General features: G+C 33.1%; 1 protein-coding gene across 3 annotated transcripts in view; it reads right to left on the reverse strand.

Annotated features, from left to right (window-relative positions):
- Window positions 1-16,773, reverse strand: part of Crk (Crk proto-oncogene, adaptor protein) — a 189,858-nt gene that overhangs the window by 24,516 nt on the left and 148,569 nt on the right. For 2 of the 3 annotated variants that reach the window (XM_080148235.1, XM_080148233.1), the window contains 2 exons: window positions 4,251-4,331; window positions 291-379 (listed from right to left, as the gene is read on the reverse strand). In XM_080148235.1, the coding sequence (XP_080004361.1) occupies window positions 291-379; window positions 4,251-4,331 (170 nt within the window). Of the gene's footprint in view, window positions 1-290; window positions 380-4,250; window positions 4,332-4,736; window positions 4,854-16,773 lie in introns of those variants that run through there. The other variant, XM_080148234.1, reaches the window with a different exon arrangement.

Here is a 16,773-nt window from a genome sequence, read left to right on the forward strand (position 1 = left end):
AATTTTTGGGCGGATTTTTGTAAGAATCCGAATCCAGTCAAAAAATTGGACGGATTGCCAACCCTAATAAACATATTCAATCAGGGAGGAGGGAGGGGACATAGGAATGTAAATTACAATAGGACCAGAAGTTTTATTCTTAACTTTTAAACCACTGATTTCAATCTAATGAAAGGGTGATGTGATTTTGTTTGATATAATTGGGGATATACACCAATTAATCGAATAAAAGACCGTTCTAAAAAGGAAGTAGCACTCTCCCCCCCCCCCCTTAATTTAAACTGTCTTACCTTGTTGAATTTTATTTATAATATAATGTGAAACTTTAGCATCCTCCTTCACACACAGAACATAATCTCCAACTATTGATGTGGAATCCCTGAAAAATAAACAAATTATCCTTAAAATTATCCTTAAAATAAAGTAACAGGATGTGTCTTTGTCTGTCTGTTTGTACCGAAGGATCTTAATAACCGCTGAACCGATCGGGTTCTCGTTAACAGGGTAGCTTCTCATAGGTCCCGGGAAGGTTTATAACTATTTTGTGGTGAGGGCATTAAATTTTTTTTTTACGTATAGAGTCTTGAACGCAACATAAATAGGTAACGTATCATTAAAAAACATCTAGAGGCCTCTAGGGGCGTAGCCGCTAGTATTACATAAAGTAGTAAGGTTTGTTTGTATGTCAAGATCTTACTGAACCGATGAAGTTCCTCATTTAAGCATGGGTCTATGATGGTTTTAGCATATTTTGTTTATAGAATTTATTATTGGGATTTTAAACTGTTTTTCTGCTGTTCAATACCTCTTTAATTTTAGAGCCCCTAGATATTTGGGAGACAGTTGCTAGTCCTATTATAGAAAGTAGTAAGGTTTGTTTGTTGGTCAGTTTTTCAAATGTAAAGAGTGTGGAACCTTTAAATAGCCATTGGATGGTTTAGGTCATTTTTCTGAGAGCCCCTAGATGCCAGGCACGCAAAATATTGGTTTCGGGAGGTATTGGGATCAAGCTTAAATCAAACTGCGTTATATCAATTAAGTTTAAAGAAGTTGTATCAACTTTTTTTTTTTATAGCTAGCCGGTCCTTTTAGTAAGTAGTAGATGTAAAATTTTTCATAGAATTCAGATATGCAATCGTTTTTTTTGTAGACCTCTTATTTTTTAAGTAATTTAAGTTTAAAAAAAAAAATTAAGTCGATTTTAAGGTACTAAAATGCAACAAAAAAAAGAAAGAAAATGGCCATTATGAACAAAAATAGTAAGATCTTTAATTTGACACCTTACTTTTTCAATTCTGTCAGGTACTTATTGAAAAAATCGATTTTTTTAAACCCACGAGAATAAAAACTTTGAACTCAATTTTATCATTTCACAAGTAAAAAAATATGGGTTCATATATACCTTTAGAATCAGAAAAATATTACGAATCCATTGTAAGCAAAATTGAAAAAAAAAGTTTACAATATAGTATATAAACTACAATAAAAGGAATTATATGAAAATATCATATTATATTGTACAGGCAACGTCTTAACTTTTGAATTGGGTATAAAAATGGGAAGGGGGTATAGAGGGGGTAAAGAGGGGGTAAAATAGGGAAGACGATAGTGTTGCCAGAACAAAAAATACAATTGGCCATTTTTATATTTTTTTATTTTTTTACTTTTTTTCAATTTTGCTTACAATGGATTCGTAATATTTTTCTGATTCTAAAGGTATATATGAACCCATGTTTTTTATCTCTGTTTGAGAAAATATTTAGGTCTAAAGTTTTTATTAAACCGAGGTTAAAAAAATAGATTTTTTCAATAATTACTTAACAGAATTTTAAAAGTAAGGTGTCAAATTAAAGATCTTACTATTTTTGTTCTTACTGGCCATTTTCTTCTTTTATTTTGTTGCGTTTTAGTACCTTAAAACCGACTTAATTATTTTTTTAAAAAACTTAAATTACTTAAAAAATAAGAGGTCTACAAAAAAACCGATTGCATATCTGAATTCTATGAAAAATTTTACATCTACTACTTACTAAAAGAACCGGCTAGCCATAAAAAAAAAGTTGATACACCTTCTTTGTAAAAACTACAAAATTCATAAATATTTATAATTACGAAAATGCCTTTTCCCATAAACAGGCGCAACTCATTAAGGGAAGAAGGAATTAGTAATTATCAATTTACCTTTACCCTGGGCACTTGGTTAATCCTTTAAATCTTAAAAACAAAGGTTTTGTAATAATATGAGACAGAGGCGATTTTTAATTGATTTAAATTTTATAATAGTTATTTCTCGCATCGTATTATTAACGGCTTTCCGCGGATATAGAATGTACAATTATGATGAGATTAAAACTAGTTTTTTTTAGCCCCGAGGTGGCACCGGCTAAATAAACTGGTTTTAATCTTATGATTGTACATTTTTATATTCGTAGAAAGCTGGATATAATACGATGCTAGACATAGTTTTTTCGTATGGATGAGAACCGGTTCCTATCCACCAGATTCGAATGAATACGAGAAACTCATAATAACCCCTTCCCCCACCCCCACCCCCGCATTAAAATTCTATAATTTGGATCGGATATCCGGTCTTTATCTTAATAAGTTCAATCAACCAAAATTAATTCTATTTACATTATATTATAAAATTAAGGTTCTTTCCTTTCAAGTGTCTTGTGAGCACATAATCCCCCACCCCCTCGCACTTTATTCGTAAAATTAATTAAAAATTTCCTTCTTCTTATCCCTTACCCCTGCGGAGAGCCTATACCTGCAAGGCTACTCAGTTCCTAATATTACCTAACTTAATCTGACCTACAGTTAAGACAAACACACAAAAACAGCCCCCTCCCCCTGATTTTTAATCTATTTTGAAATAACGGAGGGGGCGTTTCTGTGCTTGCTTGGGCACTTTGAGAAAAAACCCATAAAATGAGAATTAGGTAATTAAATGAATACTAAAATTTTTGCGAAATGCCATTCATTAATTTCTTTTATTAACATTATTTGTATTATCTTTAAACTTAAAAGAGCTAAAAGTTTTTTAACAAGCCGTCTTTCTATCTGCACCTTAAGATCTCGCTAACCGCTCGACCAATATGACTTTTTTTGTAACAGGGAAGGTGAATATAGATTTTTAATTAAAAAAAAAACTAAATGCATTGATGACTTATTGAACATTAACAATGCAGGCATAAGAAACTTATAAATAAGATACGCTACTTTTATATTTATTTCTTAATAGCAAAAATCTGTTAGGTATTCAAGGAAAAAATAATTTAAAAACTAAAATAATTGGTAACAACCACAAATACGTAATTAGAATACACATTATTTTGTAATAAATATTGACAGGGATTAATATTATAAAAATGTTTTAAGCTTTTAAAAACTCTCTTTCCATTGATTTTTACCTAGTAATTAGAAGCGAAGCTTCTCATTTTAATTCTTTCTGTTCATCTGTCCGTCCGTCCGCAATGCTTTGGGGGAAATGTGCTTATCTCGTTCGCTATTCAAGATAAACAGCTGAAATTGTTGTTAAAGATTTTCTGTATTAATGAGCAAGCATCCAGTTTATAATTTATTTAGTCCGTTGTTCCTGCTTCAAATATATAAATACTAATGTTTTCTAAAGTTTTCATAATGACAATTGAACATTATCTACTATCTACTCTATAACTAACTTTGCACGTTTCTCTTATTGATGTTGTCATCCTTGTTTTTTTTCAAATACTAATCCATGCTTTACTTTAAAATTATGAAGAAAACATTTTAAATTTTTTTCTTCACAAAAATTTACTCTTTTGGCCACAAGCAATATTCAATAACAATAAAATTATCAAGGTTTATTTTGGGGTGAAGAATTCTTTATTTACTAAGGGGTAATATTTTTTTCATAGCTGTGGATGATATTGAATTTATAGTCAGCTGTCTTATCCCTCGAGATCCCTGTATTACCCGATGGTTTTGGTTTTAATAATTTTAGAGTAAAACATGTTTATAATTACTGATTCATGCTTTTCTGCTTAAAATATTTAACCGCCAAAAGCATATAAAAATAGTGACAAACAGTCCTAAATTGTAGAGAAGTTTTCTTCATAAGAACAGATCTATAGTATAGATGTATATACAGATAACTACTTGCACCTTTTTTCCAGGGATATTTTTCGTCTGCTAGCAAATTGTTTTCTGCTACATACAGTTTTTTAACCCCTTCCCCCTCCTGTGTTTTAGAATAAAATAACTATTACCTGACTAGAAAAACGCCTCCTTCTCTTTCCGCCATGAGTAAATCTGTCGCATCTTGCCGTGACATCGCCCCAAAGTACCAACTAAACAAAAAAATATAATTAATTTTTGTATTAGAAAAAAGTACACTAAAAGGAATAATTACAGTTTGATATTTGTGTAAAAATCTAAATGAATAAAATGGATGTTGTAAAATCACACAAAGTATGTAGTAGCTAGACCTTTATAGTAGGTCACAAGCCTCTAGCATCCCAATCCTTGAAGACAACAAACCCTTTGATTGGACGACCTTTGTCCATAGTCGCGCCTATTTTGGGCCGAGGCTTTCCCGTGTACTCTTAAAATTAATGTCGTGCATCTGACAAGGGGAAACTTTTAACGTCTTTAGTTATGATGTAGTTTGGTCCGAGTTTCGAAACCATCACCTCCCTAGAGACTTTTTACTTGCAGAGTAGCTGTGCTACAAATTAAAAGAATGAATATTATACTTTTTGAAAATCATGTCAGATTTTAACTTGACGCTTTTGTAAATCATTGAGCTGCTTTTTCTTCAATTTTTCCTTCAAACATTTGTATTTTTTTCTGTAGTAAAATTAAACAAAATTAACTTTTCATAAAAAAATGACATTTACTTGCATAGAAATATTTTATTAAACTAAAAAATCATTAGTAAGACAAAATGTTTTTTTTTTTGTTGCATCTAAGATAGTTAGAATATATATTTAGTAAGTATAGTCGAACCTATAGATCCTCCCCTTTAAATTTAGTTTTCGAAAGAAAAGTGAAAAAATGTGGAGTTTTTTTCTAGTTAAAACCTTAGACTTATAAAAGGATTTACTGTAAAGGAAAACCATATCGGTCCAAAGCAAGATCATAAAATACAGACAGTCAGACATACTGTTACTTTTATAAAGGATTATTCTTTTTAACTTATTCTACGAGTACCATAGTGTGCCTCTCTCTATTGAAATATGAATAAAATTATTTGAAATTATCCCAGAATTAAATTAATGATAATTGGATAATTGTTACAGTATTCATGTAAATATTTTATGCTGTTATAATATTAACACACTTACAGTTGCGCCCCTAGGAAAAGGCAAAGGAGGGGAAGGGGCGGAAATAGCATAAAACCATCAAGAAATTTTAAGAACTTAGAATCCTTCTGGGACTCACTCAATGGGTTGGCTGGTTAACGAGTTTTTTAACGGCTAAACAAAAAAATTACCTACTACTTTATAAAATAGGTGGAAAACTGTAGTTATAATGTCAATATAATGTCATATATGACTTTTATCTAATGTCTAAATTAATTAAGTTATCAATTCAAATGAAGCAGTTCCCGGGATGCTTCTCGACTACAAATATATTTCAAATACAAGTCATGGGATGGATTCAGGCTAATTTTCTATCCCAATCCTACCACTTAAAATTCAGAGGCACTAGATGCTAAGAGCGCACACGCTAGTTCGTATTGAAAACAGTAAAAATGTGATAACAAGGCAATCACCTTTTATAAAGTGCAGCTTTTTTAAAAAAAAAACTATGCAATTGCAACGGGCGTAATGTAATGATCGATGAATAAATAAATCATGACATCCCTTTCGTGGCAACGCCCCTTAAGGGACGATTCGTCGTATTTTTAAAATGACTTTTTATAGGTTATTTCAGTTTATATTGGGTTAGGTGATTGCCACACAGGGTTGAGCAATTGGCTCCGTCGTTTTAACAGCAATGAATCACAAAAAAATCTAGAAAATAACAATTCATTTTCGGACATACCCTAATATTATAAAAACAAAATTCTTTACAATTAATCATATTTAAACAGGTTTTAGTTTGATTAGTTGTCAAAATAACTAAAAATCCGTTTGAAAGTGTTGTAAAAAAACGACCAATTTCTGCAAAATAGCGACAAAAAATATTTGCATGATCAACGGACTGACGGACATAACAATAAATAGAGTAGACGCGCAATTGTCATAGGAATCTTCACTAAAAATTTCAGCAGTCTTCTTTAATAGCAGCCGAAAAAAAATATATAGTATTACGGACTGACTGACACGGAAGTGAATTATAGAGTAGATTCGCAACTAAACATTACTCTATGCTTAATTCTGCCCTTATGTCTTTCAGTTACACTATTTAATATTTTTAGCTGTTTTCTAGAAACATTTAGGCGTTTCCCAAATAAGAAATTTTCCAATTTTCTCTAAATATGATTTAATATTTTCCTTTTTAAACTTTAATAGTTAGTATTAGGTATGATTAATGATTATTAGCGTAGCTGCTTTTTAAGTTGGGTCTACCCATCATCCGTTTAAGCATAATAATTTAAATTTTCTATTTCATTGTGTTATTTTCTTTTTTGGTTATTTAAAAATTTGATTTAAAGGTATTTATCGATTTAAGGTTATTTAAGTTTTATAGGGAGGAGTTAACATTGCATTGTTTATTGTAAGCTTGATTGGTTGGTTTAAAGTAGCAGTGTAAAAAATTTTCAACCAATAGTTTAAATCTACAGAAGGTGTAATTTTGTTCATCATTATTGGGAATCAACATCAATTCATCTTCCATTATCATGTCTATCCTATGTTATCCTTAAATATCCCAAAATTCCTAAGAAAAATGACCACGCCGAAAAAAATATCGCCCAATAAAAAGCCAATAAAAAGCTCTCATTAATTTTGACTTGCAGAAAAGTTGGTGACAGAATAGTCTTTTACAATGCGTCATATCTCTGTCTCAAAAAAACTTGGCACACGATAATTAAGAATCCCCCCCCCCCATTCTAGCATTTTCTTTTCTTCCAAAATTTTGTCATATTTTGTAATAAAACAAGGATGATTTTCTCCATAAATAGCGTAACAATAACAAGCTTATAAATTTTTATCAAATGGAATTATGTTTGATAAGATAGATAAAAAATACAAACATTTAAATTTCTGACAGCAATAGTAAATAAATCCGTTGCAGACAACCAACCAACAGACAACCTGATTGTATGACTTTTGTCAGGAAGTTCTAACTGTTTAGTAGGGAGTTGTGTCAGTTGTAGGCCAATACACTCTTAATGTCGCGCATCAGACATAGCAGCAGTACAAAACTCTTCACTCTGACTCAAATAAAGGCAGAGATTCAAACCAAACACCTCAACTCCACAACAAGCAAATGCACTTTGTATTTAGTTTCGGACATACGGACATATCTTATTGATAGAGCAGCTGTGCTACTAAAAAGAATATATACACTGTCCAACTGTTATTATATTGTAACAATATTGCGTGATAGCACATTGGTTACTTAGTTTTTAGCAGGGATTTAGCAACCATAGAAAATAAAGGCGGTGCCAGATGTATAAATGTTTGGTGCTTTCACTCAAACTAATTTTTGGGCAAATGACACGCCCCCAAAAAAATTATAGACCCTACTTCGTAGGGAATTCAGCTCTCCGGGGATCCTAAACTACGTGATACTTCTACTCTTAGCCTAACATAAAGTTTGCAACCAAAATATGCTGTCCCCAAAAAAGTGTTCAAAGTTACGCCAAACGGAAAAAAAACAAATCTCTTTAAAAAAAGTACTTTAAGCATACCTTTCAAATAGCTAAAAATGGGATTGAAGATTGCTTTAATTTTAAGTAAATGAAACTTGACTTTTTTTCCATGCCCTATCCTTTCTGATCCTGTGGGATTGGTCAATTCACAAATCACTAAAATCACACAATTCAAGCGATTTTAATTAATTTATCAATTTGAAGACTTTAATGTTTGTTTGATAATAACATTACTATTTGATTTCTGTAGATTTTTAAAATATAAGAAAGTGATGTTAAAGAACAGTAAATTAAAATTACATGATCAATACTGGTTTAAATCACTAGAAATTACTGAATTTAAATTCTTTTATAAAGAATATTAGATGTTTGAGGGTATGTTTGAGTGTGACGTAAATGCATTACAAAAAGATCGTTAATCGCTGGACCGATATAGCTGTCATGTACAGAAAAGATTTGTATGGGTCCATAAAAGGTGTTAATTTTCCATTTTTTTGCTGCAACCCCCCCCCCCCCTAGATATACCACACTTTTCTGGGATCTTGCTGAGTCAAGTATCAACTGTTGGGAATATCAAAGGATGACTCCATGCAAAATTTGAGCCGGATCCGGCCAAAACCGGCCGTGAATTTTATGAAAAACCGTTTTTTTCCGGTTTTTAGGGGGTATCTGTAAATCGATTCAGCTGGAGCAAAACCGGTTAGAGGTACAAAAAAATTTACATCATATGAAATTTAGCCAATGCAATTGCCTACAAAAATGTACTTCATCATCAACTTGATTGGACAACTCTTTCCCCTCCTAAATGTCCATTAAAACCTCGGAAACGGAAAAAATCGCCAAAAATCACGCCTTCGGCGGCAAAGAACGGCTAAACGGTCAGCCGGAGGCGAATGAAACATAAATAAAGAAATGTCTGCCTCAAAAAGTTGTTCAACATCAAAGAGGTGCTTGAAGTCTCTAAAACGACTCCTTCCCCTCCTTTAAGGGGAAAAACTGAAAAAACGTGATTTTCAAAAGTATGCCCACTTCGTGGGTGTGGGGGGCACTGAACCCGTCACCCCAGGGTCACCAAATATAAAGTCTAGGCGGCCCACAATGCTGAATTTTCACCAAGTGAAAGTCTTGTGTCATTATCTCTTATGAGAAAAAAGTTATTAATTAATTAAAATTTCAAATTGTGATTTTTTGATGGATTTCTTTGATGAAATGACAGGCCGGTCAATTTTTAGGCCATTTTTTGCGGTTTTTGGGCCGTAACGCCCAAACGGTTTGAGATAATCTCACGGGACCTTTTGCCCAACATAAGTCTGGTTATTTGTGAGGTCTAAGAAAAAAAAACAGACTTACGCAAAAGATTATAATTATAATCTTTACACAGAAAAATGGCACAAGGTGAGGGTTTGAGGGGGCAAAATGAGCCGACCAGCGATTTTTGACGGCACGCAGCGACGTCATGCTTCATCCAATCCGGGATTTTTTTCTTCTTAGACCTTACAAATAACCAGGCTTAGGTCGGGCAAAAGGTCCCGTGAGATTATCTCAAACCGTTTGGGCGTGGCAGGCCGAAAACAGCAAAAAATGGCCTAAAAATTGACCAGCTTGTCATTTCATTAAAGAAATCCATCAAAAAATCACAATTTGAAATTTTAATTAATTAATAACTTTTTTCTCATAAAAGATAATGACACAAGACTTTCACTTGGTGAAAATTCAGCATTGTGGGCCGCCTAGACTTTATATTTGGTGACCCTGGGGTGACGGGTTCAGTGCCCCCCACACCCATGAAGTGGGCATACTTTTGAAAATCACGTTTTTTCAGTTTTTCCCTTTAAAGGAGGGGAAGGAGTCGTTTTAGAGACTTCAAGCATCTCTTTGATGTTGAACAACTTTTTGAGGCAGACATTTCTTTATTTATGTTTCATTCGCCTCCGGCTGACCGTTTAGCCGTTATTTGCCGCCGAAGGCGTGATTTTTGGCGATTTTTGCCGTTTCCGAGGTTTTAATGGACATTTAGGAGGGGAAAGAGTTGTCCAATCAAGTTGATGATGAAGTACATTGCATTGGCTAAATTTCATGTGAAGTAAAATTTTTTGTACCTCTAACCGGTTTTGCTCCAGCTGAATCGATTTACAGATACCCCCTAAAAACCGGAAAAAAACGGTTTTTCATAAAATTCACGGCCGGTTATGGCCGGATCCGGCTCAAATTTTGCATGGAGTCATCCTTTGATATTCCCAACAGTTGATACTTGACTCAGCAAGATCCTAGAAAAGTGTGGTATATCTACCCCCCCCCCAAAAAAAAAGTCTTTTTTTTAGGAAGGTATATCCGCACCACTTTCAAAGGCCCCTAGAGGGGCACATCATTTACCATTAAATATTTTTTATAATTATTGTATTTTTTGGTAGGCTAAGTTGTAGTTACATAATAGTTTTACAATTTATAAGTAAAATTAAATATTTGTCCACTGACCATTTCATAAAAAAAAACATTTTATTCACTGATTATTTTTAAAATTCACATAAAATGTTAGTCTGTCCGTTTTCACTATAAGTTCTCACATATCACCGTTTAAATTACTAAATTTCAACTGATTTGTGATTACAATTGAAATCCTTATTTTTTCCCAACCATTCCCCTTTAAGGACCACCCTCTTTCCATTCTCCTTCCTCACCCGCCCTTCCCCCTTCCAAGAAGAATTTTCTCTAGCTACTTTATACGTCCAAGAAATTTTTTTGACCAGGAATAATTTGAAAATTATTAATTAAATATCCTATAATGCGAAGATTTTTTGTCTGTCAGTTAAGATCTTACTGACATATATACCGATTAAGTTCTCCAATTTGGGGAGCTTCACATATGTATGGGGATGTTTGGGGGCTAGTTCATAAAAAATTAAGTCTTGGGATGGTTTTAGGCTATTTTACTGCCCTCCCTAGATGCAAAAGAGAGAACTACTATACAGTAATAAGGGGGGGGGGGGGGGGTTTAATGCAACCATCTCGTAATCAGTGAGCAAATGGCTCTTAGAATTCGAATTTCCATCTGAAATTTTGCATGAGTAATCCTTGGTAGATCTATTTTCCCTAAATCGAACAAAAAGTTGGAAAAGTAACGGCTAACGGCTGGCGGCTCAGCATTTTTGCCATTTTTTGGATATCTATAGTACAAATTATTCACGAAACCCATCTCCACCTTATTCTCGCTGCCACTCCAAAACGCTATCAAACGGTTCTAGACGGTAGCTGTTGGTACTAGAAGTTTCAAAAATGGTTATTGCTATTATTTAACATGAATTAAACAAAAAATATGTTTTAAATAGTTGATTCCTATGCAATTGATGATGAATTTACCCTGAAAATAGGCAAAAAACGGCTTAACTGCTGAGCCGCCAGCTGTTACTTTTCCAATTTTTTGTTCGATTTAGGGAAAATAGACCTACCAAGCATTACTCATGCAAAAGTTTAGATCGAAATTCGAATTCTAAGTGCCATTTGCTCACTGATTACGAGATGGTTGCATTAAAAAACCCACCCTTAAGAATATGTTTTTTAAAATTTGCTTTGAATTATAGAATGATAAACAGTAAAATTCGTCTACAAAATGATCATATTAATTAATTGACAAATTGCTAGCTTCCCTATCTTTTTTTAGACACATTTATTTGTCTATTTTCGGCTGAATTTGCTACTTTTTTGTTATTGTATGATGTGTTTATGTGTATGTGTGTGTAAGTTATCGTAAGTTGTTCCTGCATATATATAAATAACTAAAACAGCATTGACATTTTCTGACAAATCCTAGAAGAACTTTTTGGAAGGCCAATTTTTTGTGTATTACCTAATTGGGTAAGTTTAAGTTAGGAAAGGTTTTGGGAGCCCCAAAGAATAAAAGAATATTATCATTTAATATTTAAAAAATGGAAAATTAGGGATTAGGGATTTGAGAGGAAATACGTTTGAATAAGATAGAAATCACAATAGCAATATATCCCATTTAATGGCCCACTTGGCAAACTTTTTTATTGCTTAACCTTTGATTTGGAAGCCAAAATATGCATAGCAAAAAAATTACTTTATCTTTAACAGCAGCCAAAAGTTTCCCCCAGAAAAAACGTTTCAGACATACAGACAAACTTATATTTAGAATTATGCAGCAGATTCACTAAAAAACGCGTGACACTTGTCGCTGGAAGGTAGAAACACCAAATCTCTTCCATGTGAGTAAACTTCAATGTGAAACACTTTGGTTCCGATTCCACATTTTTCCCAGGGATCTAAAGGGATAAGACAATGGCCGATAAATCTATGTACATCCTCAATGCTGATACACAAAATTATTTTACAACTAGTGGTTGAGACGTTTAAACACTCAACTTAATTATCCAACCAATCAAAATTCAATAGGTTCAGCCAGCAATAAAGAAAACGTTATCATAAAACTTTGGGGACTAGTGGAATTAAAGACCCAATTTACCCCCACCCCTGATATTTTCCGTCTGTAACATTTCGGGTAAACTTGATTTTCTTAGCTCCTGTTTTAGATAGATGGCTGAATTTTTTTTGTGAGTAAATTCCTTTTTATGAATTTCCAACATTTGCTCTATAACTCACTTTTTCCGTATGTCCATCCATGATTCGCCTCTTATTTAAGAAATTTGATTTGGCACACCAATAAAATCTATTTCTCTTCTTTTTTTTAGCAATCAAACAAAAAGCTTATCCTTTATTTGTTTCTTAATATCTCTAAACGGCTCCTGTTTGATTAACAACAGTAAGGTAAGAAAAAAGAAGGATACAGAGAGAGAAAGAGAGAGACAGAAGAAGAGAGAGAGAGAGAGAGAGACAGAGAGAGAGAGAGAGAGAGAGAGAGAGAGAGAGAGAGAGAGAGAGAGACAGAAGAAGAGAGAGAGAAAAAAGAGAAAAAAAGATAGGAAATATAAGATTAAGAAAGAAAATCACAAGAATGTTTTTATAATCTGACAAATCGAAATGATAAAATAATATTACGAAGATATAGTAATCTTACGAAAACCGAATGGCATTAAAGTGGCAATGGCTGACATAACATCGTTAGCCTAATGACAATCATAACTTTAAGTACACAATAATATTTAAAAGGTAGAATTGTCTTTTTCTGCTATTGTATTTCTTATTTATTGGCCGTTTTTAAGGATAACGAAATTTCTTAGATTTTAAAATACAACACATATACTAACATATAACTATAGTGTTAATACAAAAACCGTAATAATAACATTAGCTACAAAATTTGACAAGACAATGTTGCTTGTAATCAAACCTTCTGTAGATTAAAATTATTTGTTGAAAAGTTTAATTGAACCAGCCAGTAAACTATCATTTAGTTTACATAAAATTATTGTCAAAACATTGTCTCAGGTTACTGTTATTGTTATAAACATATACAACGTGAAAACACTAAGTATATAACTCTATTTGAGTGGTTCCTAAGAATAGCAATATTATTTTGTCACATTTTAATTTAAAAGCATATGTAGATACTATAAATCTTTTTTGAAGCCGAAATTAACTACATTTTTAATTATGTACTAAAATAAGTTGTTTTTCTTTAAAATAAAATAGCCTTAACTATTCCAAGACCTGTATAAAGCTGCCTTGAAAGGGAAAACTCAATTGGTTCAGTGGTTAGTGATATATAAACGACCAATAAAAAATTCTACTTATGATTATTATGTACATAGTTAACAATATTTCACAAAGCTTCACTGCAATAGGACGTTTCCATCCCCTTTTTCACTTAACATTGTGTACATTGTACTACCAAACATTGGACATTATTGTCCATTAAAGCCACTGTAACAATGGCTGTCCAAAATGGTTTCCAACCCCGCACTAATATCTTCAACCATATGCTGTCTATAACGTTTATAATCCAACTGATATTACATGCGCACTGACAGACAGACGGACATACAGACATACGCACACAAACATAAGGTGCGCGCAGGCACAGACACACACACAAACAACGCATTACTATATTACAGCAAGTGTGGACTATCTACTATTAATCAAGATATAAAGAAGTATAAGAAAATACTATAGTTCTACACTATACAGTTAAAAATATAAGGACCGGTATTTTTTCTAGACTTTTTAATAGCGTCGCTACTCCTTAATTATTGCCTGTATGTTTTACGTTAATTGACGGTTAGTTTAAAGTTATCAATAACAGATATTTTTTAGTATTTTAATTATATTCTAAAGCAATCGAAGATTTTTTAGAGGGAGGTACCCTTCCATAATTTTATAAACCTTCAAAGCTTCTCTGTAAATGAGAACTTTTTAGGTTCAGCATTTAGCGAGATTCTTCACAACAGACAAACAGACAAACCTCCTGTTACTTTTATAAAGGATTGGAATTAATATTCATATCAAGACTTGTATCTTTAAAAAGTCAAGAATCTTAGGTTTTTTACATTTAAAAGTTTGCTCATATGATCTTTAACTTCCTTGCTTTTGATTTACTTGGTTACTTATGGGTTTCTCTCCAGGGATCTAAAGGGATGAGACAAAGACTTATGGGTTTCTCTCCAGGGATCTAAAGGGATAAGACAAAGATTTATGGGTTTCTCTCCAGGGATCTAAAGGGATAAGACAAAGACTTATGGGTTTCTCTCCAGGGATCTAAAGGGATAAGACTATGACTTATGGGTTTCTCTTCAGGGATCTAGAGGGATAAGACAAAGACTTTAGGGTTTCTCTTCAGGGATCTAGAGGGATGAGACAAAGACTTATGGGTTTCTCTCCAGGGATCTAAAGGGATAAGACAAAGACTTATGGGTTTCTCTCCAGGGATCTAAAGGGATAAGACTATGACTTATGGGTTTCTCTCCAGGGATCTAAAGGGATAAGACTATGACTTATGGGTTTCTCTCCAGGGATCTAAAGGGATAAGACTATGACTTATGGGTTTCTCTCCAGGGGTATAAAGGGATAAGACTATGACTTATGGGTTTCTCTCCAGGGATCTAAAGGGATAAGACTATGACTTATGGGTTTCTCTCCAGGGATCTAAAGGGATAAGACTATGACTTATGGGTTTCTCTCCAGGGGTATAAAGGGATAAGACTATGACTTATGGGTTTCTCTCCAGGGATCTAAAGGGATAAGACTATGACTTATGGGTTTCTCTCCAGGGATCTAAAGGGATAAGACTATGACTTATGGGTTTCTCTCCAGGGGTATAAAGGGATAAGACTATGACTTATGGGTTTCTCTCCAGGGATCTAGAGGGATAATACAAAGACTTATGGGTTTCTCTTCAGGGATCTAGAGGGATAAGACAAAGACTTATGGGTTTTCTCTTCAGGGATCTAGAGGGATAAGACAAAGACTTGTGGGTTTTTCTTCAGTGATCTAGAGGGATGAGACAAAGACTTATGGGTTTCTCTCCAGGGGTCTAGAGGGATAAGACAAAGACTTATGGGTTTCTCTCCAGGGATCTAGAGGGATAAGACAAAGACTTATGGGTTTCTCTCCAGGGATCTAGAGGGATAAGACAAAGACTTATGGGTTTCTCTCCAGGGGTCTAGAGGGATAAGACAAAGACTGATAACGGATAAATTCATGTACATCCCCAATGATAAAACATAAAATTATCCCTTCTATAGTTTACAATTAGTGGTTAAAACATTTGGACACTCAACTTAATGAACCAAACAATCAAAATTTAATAAAAGTCCCCAAAGTTAAGCCCGAACACAATTTATTTCTGCTGGAATGAAACTGGTTCTGATCCATACTGAAAAATCATGTATCGTATTATAGAAAATTTTCCACGTATACAAAAATAAAATCATAATATTAAAAGTTAAAACCAGAATTATTGCAGTTTTAAGTAATTTTGCAAAACATCTACATTGTATAATTTTATTTAGACTCATATATTAATATTCTTATAATTAAGTTCTGACACACTAAAAGTGTTAATGTTCGTTTATCCTATCGTTTGATTTTTGAGCCTCGCTTTAATGGCTGTTGTCATCGTAGCTTTTTTTGGTGGTGTATTGTTACTTTTTAACTATATGACAAGTATGTAATTCGTAGGATATCAAAATACATATCAGCCAATGAGGAACGATGTCTATCTATCTTTTCGTTAAGATCTCTGAAATTGCTTACCCTATTTTATTGCTCTTTTCAATTTTTACTAGAGTGAAGGGGTGTGGGGGGGGGGCATTTTATTTCTAGTGGCTATGAAAAAATAAAGCTACTATAAGCTAGAAATGAAGCCACAAGTTTAAAAATAATTTATTATTTATAGTTTATCCCTCCCCCTTAATGGCCATACTTGCCTTAAAAATATCTATATCTAGGCCTTTAAAGCGTTTTTATAGTGGCGCAATTTTTATTTACATTATTACTTTAATTTAGGTTTTGTCAGGGCTTATAGAGCCTATGGATAATATATGTAAAAACAAGAATGACAATATCCATAAAAGCGAAGCTCAATGAATATTAATCAATACATAGTAACAAAACATTTAGTATATAAAATTATTTAGTATATATGTATATACTCAAAACTAATTTAAAATCAGATATCTTAAGGGACAAGACGTTGTCAGACGATATGATAAACAAAAAAGTATCCCCTCTGTAGATTAGAATGATTTGTGGAAAAAGTTTGGACACTGCTAGTTTATAAAACTTTGGGTACCAGTATAAACAGTACAATGCCCCCCCCCTTTCTGATTTATATAAAAAAAAACACCATCCCGACAACTAGCGGAAACCTAAACCAACAAGGGTTCAATGATTTTAGTCGTAATATGGAATAATTCAAAGTGACATTTCATATTATGTATGACCATTTAGGGAAAGAATCAGGGCTAGGAAAATGGATGATGAATTAATCTTCTATCCAATTGCAATTGACAAAATTCCTTCTTTGGTCGTTCAATTCAAGGTGTAAAAATATA

This window comes from Acartia tonsa, chromosome 14 (assembly GCF_053477335.1).
Source record: "Acartia tonsa isolate MP-2025a chromosome 14, ASM5347733v1, whole genome shotgun sequence".
Classification (NCBI taxonomy): domain Eukaryota; kingdom Metazoa; phylum Arthropoda; class Copepoda; order Calanoida; family Acartiidae; genus Acartia; species Acartia tonsa.